The sequence below is a fragment of the Oncorhynchus mykiss genome, chromosome 12 (genome assembly GCF_057628025.1).
Source record: "Oncorhynchus mykiss isolate SJ-2025 chromosome 12, ASM5762802v1, whole genome shotgun sequence".
Taxonomy (NCBI): Eukaryota; Metazoa; Chordata; class Actinopteri; order Salmoniformes; family Salmonidae; genus Oncorhynchus; species Oncorhynchus mykiss.
Window position 1 is genome coordinate 38635769 of NC_143033.1, and position 13385 is coordinate 38649153.

General features: G+C 42.3%; 1 protein-coding gene across 1 annotated transcript; it reads right to left on the reverse strand.

The window, feature by feature from the left end:
* Positions 1-1003: 1003 nt before the first annotated feature.
* On the reverse strand, positions 1004-3210 carry polr2j (RNA polymerase II subunit J). Its single transcript, NM_001160575.2, is given in 4 exon segments — positions 1004-1567; positions 2206-2380; positions 2457-2546; positions 3080-3210. Coding segments are annotated over 4 exon segments (354 nt in total). The 5' UTR covers positions 3133-3210; the 3' UTR covers positions 1004-1531.
* Positions 3211-13385: the final 10175 nt, after the last annotated feature.

A 13385-nucleotide genomic window follows, 5' to 3' on the forward strand; every position in this document is an offset into this window, starting at 1 on the left:
CCAACCTGACAGAGCTTGGGAGGATCTGCAGAGAAGAATGGGAGAAACTCCCCACATACAGGTTTGCCAAGCTTGTAGCGTCATACTCAAGAAGACCTGAGGCTGTAATCGCTGTAAAAGTTGCTTCAACAAAGTACTGAGTAAAGGGGCTGAATACTTATGTAAATGTGAGGTTTTTTTTATTACTTTGAATACATTTGCAAAAATGTCTAAACCTGTTTTAGCTTTGTCATTATGGGGTATTGTGTGTAGATTGATGAGGGAAAATAATGTAATAATTCTAAATAAGGCTGTAAGGTAATTTTGTGGAAAAGTCAAGGGGTCTGAATACTTTCCGAGCGCGCTGTATATGTACAAATTACCTCGACTAACCTGCACCCTTGCACATTTACTCGGTACCGGTACCCCCTGTATTTTGCCTCATTGTTTTGTGTAACTTAAACTAAAGTTTTTTTTATTTATTTTGTAAATATTTTCTTAACCGCATTGTTGGTTAAGGGCTTATAAGCATTTCACGGTAAGGTTATACCTGTTGTATTTGGTGCATGTGACAACTTAAATTACATTTGTAAACTGACTTATCTTATAGAACAAAATGTATAAGACCTAAGCCTGTGTTGCCCTCAGACCTTATTTTTTGCATTCATCCCAAAACCCCATTCTTTTCCACCATAGGAATGGATGAAAAAAACAGAGGTAACTCATTACCGTTTTTTAGGACTACAAGCTGGCGAGCTCTATAGGGCGGGGTGGTCGTCACTAGTTAACACAGCCACAGACATAAACCCTGCCTATTTCTAAAATGTTTATTCTTAAAATTCTATGTTTAACCCAAACTCAACCACACTGCTAACTTTCTGCCTAACCTGAAACTTAAATGAAGACCAAAAAGCTCATTTTTGTTTTCATTAAGTTAAGATAGACAATTTTGACTTTGTGGCTGTGCTAACTAGTGACGACCCAATTTGGGGGCTGGCTATAACATTACATGAAAATAAATATTACAAGAATGATTTATTGAAAAACAAACCTTAACTGTTCACACTCTTATTCTCAGAAAATGTAGGGCCAAATAAGGAGCATGTTGGGCATTGTAAAACTAAAGCATTTAAGCGGAATGGATATCATGAAAAATATTTCCATGTAATAAAGTTTTAAACCATGCTTGTCATCTTTCAGCACATACCTAACAAACTACAGTATTGAATTCAAATGAGTAAAACATGTGATTCTGTTTTGAATTAACCAATCCACTGTATGATCTCAGAATCTGTTTCAAATCACCAATTTCCTGTGTGTGAAAAAAGTATTATTTAACAGATACAATAACATCCATTCTTGCAAATATGTTACCGTGATCTAGAATGAAAACTCACTCAAAACGCCATTCAGTACTTTGTATACAGAGGCCATGCTGTGCCAAGCATGGCAGTAATGGTAAGTCCAAAACAGAGTCATTTTATAGAATCCTGGTCAAATGAAATGTGATCTTCAAAGTGACATCTTCTTTCCCAACATTATGCACCAATCCTCATTCAATTCCTTCTTGCTTGTCTTTAATCGCAACCTGAAACAAAGTTGAGAGATATGAATTTAGTAGTTACACATTCTGCTGATCAAGTAGGTCTATACTCACCAATATGTATTATTATTAGTTTTCAAAAATACATTTCCATTTTAGTAATTTAGCAGATGCTCTTATCGAGAGCAACTTAAAGTAGTGAGTGCATACATTTTCATACTGGTCCCCCATGGGAAACCAACTCACAACCCTGGCATTGCAAGTGCCATGCTCTACCAAGTGAGCCACACACAAAGTTTTAACCCAAATAGTATTGCAGATGAGTGTTTCAGGTAAATTACTAAGCAAAGGTTGTTGGAAATGTAGTTAGCGCGTACATCACAGGACAGGCTCGAGGTAATGGCTGGAGCGGAATAGGTGGAATGGTATCAAATAATCAAAACACATGGTTTCTATGTGTTTGATGCCATTCGCACCGTTCCAGCCATTATAATGAGCAGTTCTCCCCTCTGCAACTTCCACCGGAGTACATACATTTTTGGCAAAGAATAATATTTTCCACAACCAGTTCTAGTATAGAAGACAATCCATATAATATTATATAGACAGTTCGCTACAGTAGAACTGTTCCACGAAATGTACCGATTAAGAGTTGTGATGATGGCGGTATCTCATGTACTCACCCTGAATCGCTCCTCCAACAAGGACAGCTCACTGATGAGGTCAGTGATTGCATTAGTGAAAGCCTCCTGAGGACTGTAGTCTGGTGTGGTCTGAACACGGATCACAATCTTGTGCTCCAGAGGATGAGGGACCTTGTAGCCAGCAAATAGCACTTGGGGGTCTTTCAGAAGTTGTCTGCAAATACAATACATTTTATTTATGATTGAGGAGCTTCGCAACTATCATTGATTAGACAAAGAATCACACTCACTGTCTGATGATGTTACCAAGCGTGTGATCCTCTTTGTTCAACGTGAAGAGGCAGGCGTTAGGGACTTTTGTGTCCTTGATGATTGTGATTCTAAAAACATTTTTTTGTAAGAGTATTTCACTTTCAGATTCATATTCAGTGGTAATGGCAGAACAATCATTGTGGCGTGTAAGTTAGCTAGCTAGTTTATGCTGAATTGAGCTAACATATAGTAGGCAACAAAGCCATAACTATATAACTCTGGTAGCCAGTGGGCGCGAATTTGCTAGCTGATAATGCCTGACAGACTTCCCTAGCTGCTACTCTTTAGCCACTGGCAACGCACAAACATAGCATACTAGCTAACTGTCAGGCTATCGCAATGATATGTTGTAGCATGCTACCTATCTAGCTACTTCCTGAACCAGAATCTGGGATTCTCTTCTGAGAATCGCCATATTCAACGTCTCCTGTAAACCCAGATTATGATTCAGATACCTCCTTACCTGGCAGTTAACTATGATCGCTAGCTAACCTAAACCAGAATAACAATAGCTAAATGAGCTAATCCTAGCTAGCTGAACGTCAGCAAGGGATCAAGTAATATGCTACAGTAGCTATCTAGCAATATGTATAAAACGTACTTCTTTTCCCCTTCAAACAACAGAAATGACTCGAATGCCGGTGGCGCGTTCATATTTGAACAGTTAGTTATCTACGTAGTTGCTTAATATAAGAATGCAGAAACAGCGAACACACAACACAGTTCTTGAATGAGGGACTCAATAGCTGGTGGGACCAACTTCCGGTAGCGTTTCTTATTAAGGGATTTCAAAATAAAGGTCTTCATACAAGATCTGTGCGTCTTGATGAGTGAAATCATAGAAATTATAGAGCCCTTATCAATGGCGGTCTGGACACCAACCTGTACCTCAAAAATAGAATCAGAAGACGACTAAGGGTTGCTTCAGAGTCTTGATTGAGAAGTGCATGGGACGATGAATGAGGAGATAAATAGGGAGGACAAAAGGAGGATAGGTACGGAGGTAAGGGCACTGATCCAAGTGATGAAGAGAAACTGCAGCGAAGGTGATCTTGAGGCAGTAGACCTGGACAGCTGGCTGAATGACCTCGAAAAGTTGAAAGTGGTGTTCAAGAAATGCACTGGAGAGATGGTCGAAATGATAGAGAGCTTGGCAGAAATGCAGGCCACCATAGCCGAGAGCAGAGTCCTCAAGCCTGAGAAAAATAACTCTGCCCAGAGCTTTGTAAGTTACTCCTACTTATTAAGTGTAGTCACATCTGCAATGTGTTATGAAGTAGTTATAGAGTATATCTAGAGATTGTCTATAACATAGCACTGTCCTGATTGTTTGTTGTTTCTGGTCCTACAGAGCTCAGGGAAGGTCTCTGGTCCTGTGTGGCATGACTGGCCTCTTTCCTCTTGTGACTTCAGCACTGCAGACCCTGGATTAAGCCCTATGGCCCTGCCCTCTGCTGTGGCCCCTCCCTCCCCAGAGTATGTCCCAAGGCCTTTGACTCCTCCCAGCCCAGTCTTTTTTGCTCCGCCTGGTGTGGAGTACTTCTTACACCACCGCAGCCCTTATCTGGACCCCATCACCAACCTGAGCGAGAACGGTAGGAAGCTGCTCCAGGAAATGGAGCAGGAAATAACAGGTAGCCCAGTGGTTAGGGCATTGGACTAGTAACCAAAAGGTTGCAAGATCGAATCCCTGAGCTGACAAGTTAAAAATCTGTTGTTCTGCCCCAGAACAAGGCAGTTAACCCACTGTTCTTAGGCTGTCATTGAAAATAAGAATTTGTTCTTAACTGACTTTCCTAGGTAAATAAAGATAAAATATCACATTCTACTACATATAATAATACAATTAAATTATATCTTTACATTAAAAAGGGGGGGGGGTTATATCCTTCCTGTTTGGCCCTGTCCGGGGGTGTCCTCGGATGGGGCCACAGTGTCTTCTCACCCCTCCTGTCTCAGCCTCCAGTATTTATGCTGCAGTAGTTTATGTGTCGGGGGGCTAGTTTGTTATATCTGGAGTACTTCTCCTGTCCTATTCGGTGTCCTGTGTGAATCTAAGTGTGCGTTCTCTAATTCTCTCCTTCTCTCTTTCTTTCTCTCTCTCGGAGGACCTGAGCCCTAGGACCATGCCCCAGGACTACCTGACATGATGACTCCTTGCTGTCCCCAGTCCACCTGGCCGTGCTGCTGCTCCAGTTTCAACTGTTCTGCCTTATTATTATTCGACCATGCTGGTCATTTATGAACATTTGAACATCTTGGCCATGTTCTGTTATAATCTACACCCGGCACAGCCAGAAGAGGACTGGCCACCCCACATATGCTCTCTCTAATTCTCTCTTTCTTTCTCTCTCTCGGAGGACCTGAGCCCTAGGACCATGCCCCAGGACTACTTGACATGATGACTCCTTGCTGTCCCCAGTCCACCTGACCGTGCTGCTGCTCCAGTTTCAACTGTTCTGCCTTATTATTATTCGACCATGCTGGTCATTTATGAACATTTGAACATCTTGGCCATGTTCTGTTATAATCTCCACCCGGCACAGCCAGAAGAGGACTGGCCACCCCACATGGGCTGGTTCCTCTCTAGGTTTCTTCCTAGGTTTTGGCCTTTCTAGGGAGTTTTTCCTAGCCACCGTGCTTCTACACCTGCATTGCTTGCTGTTTGGGGTTTTAGGCTGGGTTTCTGTACAGCACTTTGAGATATCAGCTGATGTACGAAGGGCTATATAAATAAATTTGATTTGATTTGATTAAAAACCGAACTCTATCAGAATTCCAGTCATTCCAATACATGTTATACCTCTTTATCTTCAAGAATAGGACTTGGAAATATGCAAGTATACATTAGCCAAATTATTTTACCTGAACATAACCCCAAAACTAAGGATTTATTAGCCAGCGCTACTCTTTTGTTCATGATATTGTTGTCATGGAGGACTGATTGGACTCATTGATTCAAGTTGAAAAATACATGCTGCGCTCATGGAATGGCCTGCTTTGAACACTACTGAAAAGTGCTATTTACATTTGAAAAATGTATGCCATATGCTGCATTTGCTATAGGCCTATTGTTAACCTTTTTGTTGGTGACACTTTGATATCTTGATAATATTCTGCTGTTTAAAGTGCAAATTCACAGATGAAACAATAACAACCCCCCCAATGTTTACAAACATTAGAGAAAAACAAGTTTATATTTTGGGTTCACATGGAGTGTGACAGTTGAACTAAGCTCATGAGTAACTAATAAGTTATATTCTTCAAGCATCAATGGATATGTTTGGACACACCTACTCATTAAAGTGTTTTTCTTTTTTTTGTGTAATAATAGTGAAGACATCAAAACTATAAAATAACACGTGTTAAAAGTGTTAAACAAGTGTTAAGTGTTAAACAAATCCAAATATTTTTTTTATTTTATATTCTTCAAAGTAGCCACCCTTTGCCTTGATGACAGCTTTGCATTCTCTCAACCAGCCTCACCTGGAATGCTTTTCCAACAGTCTTGAAGGAGTTCCCACATATGCTGAGCACTTGTTGGCTGCTTTTCCTTCAATCTGCGGTCCAACTCATCCCAAACCATCTCAATTGGGTTGAGGTCGGGTGATTGTGGAGGCCAGGTCATCTGATGCAGCGCTCCATCACTCTCCTTCTTGGTCAAATAGCCCTTATACAGCCTGGAGGTGTGCTGGGTCATTGTCCTGTTGAAAAACAAATGATGGTCCCACTAAGCGCAAACCAGATGGGATGGCGTATCACTGCAGAATGCGGCCAGGGGGCCCGTTTTTAGGAACTCCGGGTGGAGTTCTTCACCATTGTGTTGGAATATAAGTTATTGTAATGGAGGCCAAGTCAAAGTGCTGAAAACATTCCATTTGGAGGGAAGCTGTACCTTCTCGTCTGTACACTATGAACCTCACTGTTCAGCCAAAGGGAGAGCTCTTTCTTTAGCCAGGTTGAGACCAGGAAATCCTCCCCCTGAGGGTAGATGTGGACTAGAGCCAACACACACTGCTGGACTGACTCTTTCGCTCTTGAATGCTTTATCCTGCACATAGTCCTCTAGAGTTCCTACATACAGTGCCTTCGGAAAGTATTCAGACCCCTTTACTTTTTCAAACAAAATAATACGTTAACGCCTTATTCTAAAATGTATTCAATTGTTTTTTCCCCTCCTCAATATCCACACAATGCCCCATAATGACAAAGCAAAAACAGGTTTTTATAAATGTTTGCAAATGTATTAAAAATAAAAAACAGAAAACTACATTTACATAAGTATTCAGACCCTTTACTCAGTACTTTGTGGAAGCACCTTTGGCAGCAATTATGGCCTCGAGTCTTCTTGGGTATGACACCACAAGCTTGGCACACCTTTATTTGGGAGTTTCTCCCATTCTTCTCTGCAGATCCTCTCAAGCTCTGCCAGGTTGGATGGGGAGTGTTGCAGCACCGATATTTTCAGGTCTCTCCAGAGATGTTTGATCAGGTTCAAGTCTGGGCTGTGGCTGGGCCACTTAAGGACATTCAGAGACTTGTCCCGAAGCCACTCCTGCATTGTCTTGGATGTGTGCTTAGGGTCGTTGTCCTGTTGGAAGGTGAACCTTCTCCCCAGTCTGAGGTCCTGAGCGCTCCGGAGCAGGTTTTCATCAAGGATCTCTCTGTACTTTGCTCCGTTCATCTTTCCCTCGATCCTAACTATGTCCCAGTCCCTGCTGCTGAAAAACATAAATGTTCACCCTATCATTTGGACTGAGTGCACTCAGCACCTTGGACTCTTTGTCATAGCACCTTTTCTGTTCACTCCTTTTTCTCAGTTTGTCAAGAAGGACCTTGTCATCCTTCTCTGTTTCTAGGAGTACTGGCAAACTAGTTTTGAGTTTCCTGTTGAACAACAGCTCTGAAGGCAACAGTGGAGTAGCCCTGTAGTGGAGTAGCCCTGTAGTGGAGTAGCCCTGTAGTGGAGTAGCCCTGTAGTGGAGTAGCCCTGTAGTGGAGTAGCCCTGTAGTGGAGTAGCCCTGTAGTGGAGTAGCCCTGTAGTGGAGTAGCCCTGTAGTTTAACAAAGCTAGATACGGATCTGTCTTTGAGTCGAGAGCTTTCTTAAGCAGTAGTTTCACTGTTTCGTAACCGTTTTCGACGAACCCATTAGACTGTGGGTAGCGGGCTGGATGTAACATGCTTGAACCCCTCCAGTTTAGCAAAATAACTGAAAGCTGAACTGTGAGGCGTTGTCTGTACGGACTACCTCTGCGACCCTATGACGAGCAAAGAATGACTCAATGTGAGTTATCACCTGACTAGCAGTAGTGTCCTTCAGCAAAGCCATCTCTGGGTAATGAGAGTAATAGTCCATAGTAGAACATAGTTCTTGCCCTCAAGAGAAAATAGATCTATTCCTACTTTGCCCCATGATCTCGATAACTCTTTTTCCTCAACCCACATTGGCTCTTTGCTCTGTTTTGACCTGTATTTCTGGCATGTTTCTCAGGCTCTGACTATCTGCTCTATATTAGCATTCATCTTGGGCCAGAATAACACTACTTTTGCACGTTGTTTTGACTTTTCCATCCCTATTTTGATCAGCATGTTTTTCTATAACATACTTGGTATCACAATTCTTGAACCTTTAAACAGAATTCCATTAAGTACAGATAGCTCATACCTGTATTGACCATAAGGGTATGGTGTAGCTTGTACAGACCACCCGCCTGTTATGGCTTGAATCACCTTTTGCAAACACTCATCTTCTGCAGTAGCACGTGAAATAACACATTTCATCTGAGACTGGGCAATTCTTTCTGATAAGGTTTACATGTATGGCCTCATCCTGCTAGTATATTTGGTTTGGTTCTAAGCTGTTAAAAGCTCTGGACAATGTGTCTGCCACTAACAATTCTTTCCCTGGCCTGTACTCGAGTTGCAAGTCATATTTCTGAAGTGTTAGAAACCGTCTCTGTACCCTTGACCATTCTTTGCAAAAGTAACCAAAGGTTTATGATCTGTGTTAGCCATAGAAAGATGGAATGTCTGACATGCATATGACAGTGCCAATGTCTCTTTCTCAATCTGAGCATAGTTACACTCAGAAATTGTCAGAGCCCTGGAGGCATATGCAACTGGACACCATTTAATGCCATACTGCTGTAACAACGCGGCACCTAAATCTGCTTTTGAAACATTTGCTGAGATTTTGGTTTTGCGCTTTTCATCATAGAACCTCAGTACTGGAGCATGCATTTTAATGCATTGAGCTCCTCAAATTCTTTCTGGTGTTTACTGTTCCAACCCCACTCTGTAGTTTTACAGAGTAAACTTCTCATCTGACTCTTGTGAGTTGCCAGATTAGGTACAAATTTACCCACATACTATACCATACTTAAGAACCTTTGTACACCCTCTTGATTGGTAGGCGGTGGCATGTTCTTGATGGCTTTCACTTTGCTCTGGTCTATCTGAAGTCCTTCACATGTTAGTTTTTCACTCAAGAAGGTTATTTCTGTCTTTCTGAATTCATATTTGCATGCATTTAGCTTTAGCCTGTTAGCTCTTACTAGATCAAGTGCTGCTTTCAACCTTGTGTTGTGCTCTTCAAGAATCTGACCCCATGTTAGCACATCATCAATGTACACCTTTGTGCCTGGCACACTCTCAAATATCTGTTGGACTATCCTATGATAGACTTCTGGTGCTGAAATGAGACCAAACGTGAGCCTTTTAAATGAGGACCTACCAAAAGGAGTATTGAAGGTACAAAGCCTTGTACTCTCCTTGTCTAGACTGATCTGCCAAAACCCTGAGGAGGCGTCTAGCTTTGAGAATGATTTAGCCCCTGCTATGCCCCAGGATATCTCCCCTCTGGTGGGCAGCTGAAAGTGTTTCCTTTTTACATACTTCTTTAGACTTCCATACAGTCTGAGCGAGCCGTCTTTCTTCTCAACTATTACTAGTGAGTGGACACATTCAGTAGGCTCTTCTACCTTGTCTTGGATATGTAAGGACTAGCCTCAGTAGCTCTGCTTTTAGCTTGTCTCTTCGTGATAATGGGACCTTTCTACAGTAGGTGCATGGATCACTGGTCTATATGGCTGCTCTAACTCGATTTTGTGCTGCACCTTGAGTTTTCCTACTCCCTGAAAAACATCAGTATATGTATCCTCAACATTAGTCATTTCACCATTCACTGTATGAACCTGTTTCACTAGACCCAGTAAGTTACATGACTTGAACCCAATGATGGGTGTTTTTTCTCTCTTTACTATGACAAATAGAACCTTGTGAGATTGATCATCTACCTCCTGTACCAATGTGCATGTCCCTGAAGTGGCAATTGCTTCACCACTGTAAGCTTTCAGTATTATCCTTTGCTTTGACCACTGGTTTTACCTGTAACCGTAACAATTCAGTCTATGGAATGATGTTGACCTGTGCTCTAGTGTCAAGTTTAAACACAATGTCAGTTCCATTAGTCTTGTATTTTTATTTATTTTATTTAACCCAGTAAGTTGACTGAAAACACATTCTCATTTACAGCAACAACCTGGGGAAAAGAATGGCCAATCGTAAACTGGGGATGATTATGAGGGCCAGATTGGGAATTTAGCCTGGACTCCAGGGTAACACCCCTACTCTTACAATAAGTGCCATGGGATCTTCAGTGACCATAGAGAGTCAGGACACCCATTTTACATCCCATCTGAAAGACAGAACCCTACACAGAGCAATGTCCCCAATCACTTCCCTGGGACATTTTTTTTAGACCAGAGGAAAGGGTGCCTCCTACTGGCTCTCCAACACCACTTCCAGTAGCATGTGGTCTCCCTCCCATCCAGGGATCAACCAGGACCAACCCTGCTTAGCTTCAGAAATAAGTCAACAGTGGGATGCAGGGTGGTATGCTGCTGGATGTAGGTAGCTGTCCAGTCCTTGTCCGGTCCTGCAAGTGCGACTGTTCCCACAAAGAGGTCACCCAAAGACCCATCACTGTCCTCGTTGTCACTGCTATTGTCCTGGTCCTCTTTGACACGGTGTACTGTATTTTGTTGTCTCCGCTGCCTGCATTTGAGTGCAAAGTGGTTCTTCATGCCACGGTTGTAACACTCTCTTTTCTATATGCTGGGCACTGGTGAAGTCTGTGCTCTCCTCCGCAGTTGCCGCACGAGAGCTGGTTCCCTGAAGTGCGCTGCTGCCCGCTGTCGGCACTGTCCTTTGAAGTGAGCCTTTTAGCTGTAGCTCTTCCTTTGCTAACATACTCCACTTTGCATACTATGTCACTAAGAACACCACTGTCCATTGACCATATGCGACTCTGAGTCACTTCTCTAGCTTGACACATTTGTATTGCTCTTTCTAGTGTCAATTTATTCTCACCAAGTAACTTTTCTCTCATCCCCTTGTCTCTCACCCCCATGACAATTCCATCTCGTATCAGCGAGTCTGAAATTTCACCACAATTACACGACTGACATTTCAGTTTCAAGCCCATAATTAAATTCCTTTATTTTGTCATTCTGACATCTACTGTTGAAAACATACTTCTCAAATGTCTTGTTTCCTCATCCATTAGCTGAAAGCTGTTGTAGACATCAATGGCGTCCGAGCCAGCTACTGTACAACCTTCTGTATTTTTCAGCCTCTCCTATCGCCGGTCAGATAGAAGATGAAACGCTGCTTGAACCGCTTCCATTGCTCTTCAACGTTTCTTTTAAGTTTCAGTTCTGTTAGAAGCTTTCGCTGCTCCATGTTGTTAGCCAGCTATCACTGCAAAACAACTAACTAGTAATTTATTTAACTTTGTCTCCTCAGTAAGAAAAGCACCACTTATTTTTAAAATTAGGAATCCAATGTGCCATTTGTTTATTTCTGTGTTTACGTGACTAATGCTACTACTTTTTGGAAAATGTGTTGTATAATAGTATAAGACAGTATAACAGTATATAACAGTATAAGCACTGCATGCTCCGTTAGCACCTGCATGTTTTTTTTTTACCAGTCTTGTTAGCCCAGTGGTTAGTAAGCTAACATTAGCTAAAGTTAGCTAGTTGACATGAAGCCTCTTGGCTTCGTTCAGCATTTTCTACCAAAACTCGATGATGGATGAGACAATGGTGAGTTCTGTCACTCCTGGTACCATGTTGTATCTTCTTGTCTAAGAAATACTAAAGAAAACAACTGTTCTTTAAAACATAAGTTCTTCTTTATTCAAGTTAACAGGAGCCGTACAAGAATTGTGCATTGAGCTGGGATCTCCTGCTCTCACACCTCTCTGCGTGGGCTGTGCGTCCCCTAAGTGGTCACGTAGCCTCTGATACAATATGCCACATCTGGTAGCTAAGAAATTGAACCTAACTAGAGTGAGTATGAATTACTTGCAGTGTCAGGTGAAGTGAAGACTGGCGAGTTTGGGCCTTGCCCTGATGATGACAAAGACGAATCTGACCCAGTGGTACTGAGATTTTTGGAGAGAATGGATACTTGCTGCATGCCTTATCCATATGTGGTGTCAGGTTGAGTGAAAAGAGGTTGGGGACTGTTGAATTGGTGAAAGTAACTGGAAGTGGACTTGTGATGATTTTTTTAGTGTGTCTTCCACCCAGAGGGAGTGGTGTCTCTGCACCATGCGCCTTGGGACAAGACCTGTGACTTGCTTTCCTCTCCAAAGCAGGGTGCAGTTGAAAGGAGTGATAACTGGGGTAGCATTAAGTGTTGTGGAGGATCAACTGAAATGGAAGATTCCTGGTGTCTGTGACATCTGCCATTTGGTGCGACACAGACCTAGTGGAGAGTGTGGTGAAACAGAGAAAACACTGTCTGTCCTGCTGAGTTTTGATGCAGAGTCTTTACCCCAAAAAAGTCAAGTTAGGGTGTGTCAGTTATCCCATGAGAGCTTTTGTCCCGAACCCATTATGGTGTTTTGGGTGCCAAGTTTTATGGTCATGCAGCAGTGTGTAGGAGGGAGATACCTAGTTGTGAGAAGTGTGCAGGAGGGCATGAAACAAAGGAATGTGTAGCACTGGAGGCTACTGAGGAGAGGATGGCTCATAATAATGACCGGAATGGAGCGAATAGAATGACATCAAATACATGGTATTGATGTATTTGATACCATTCCACTTCTTCCACTCCAGCCATTACCCCGTGTCCCTCCTCCCCAATGAATGTGCCACCAACCTCCTGGGATGTGTAGTATTGGTGGAAAAAGCTGTGTGTGTTACCTGTAGGGGTACCCAGGCCAATAGAGGGATAGGAATAACATATGCTTCAGTAAGGTTGGCTTCTTAGCGTTCATAGTTATGGTTGACCGCAGAAATTTGATGTAAATCACAGAAAATAGATGTTCTGGTGGCAGCTGTAGAAAAGTACTCGGTTTACAAGGTTTTTCTGCAGAAGAGCTACAAGGTGTATTGAACGATAGTGTCCAGTCCTCACAGGCTGCCGGCTTGGTGTAGGATCAGATAGGGCCAAAGTAGTGGAATAGTGGTAAGGTTTTAAAGAGTGTAGGGTTAGTTGGTACGGCAATTTTTTCTTCTGTTCCCCCTCTCCTTTTTGTCACAGTGGGGATTTCTCTTTTGAGAAAAACTCTTTCCTCTCTCCTTTGTGACCCGAAAACCCATAAGTGATCAAAGAGTGTATCAATTCGTTGGTAGGCAAATGGAAGACAACCATTCACTCCTCGATTCCCTCCTTTAGGCGAGGAAGCACAAGTGTATCCTACCAGAGTCCTTCACTGAAAAGTTTTGAAATCTGCCACACCCCCTTTAAATCAACTATCGTTTTCTGGAATGAGAAAAGCATACAAACATTTAAAAACATTATGCTACGTATCCTTTCATGTATAAAATGTCTTGCAAATTCGTTTGTATCACTTTATACATTTATTTTGGGATTCCACCCAGTAAACGTAAT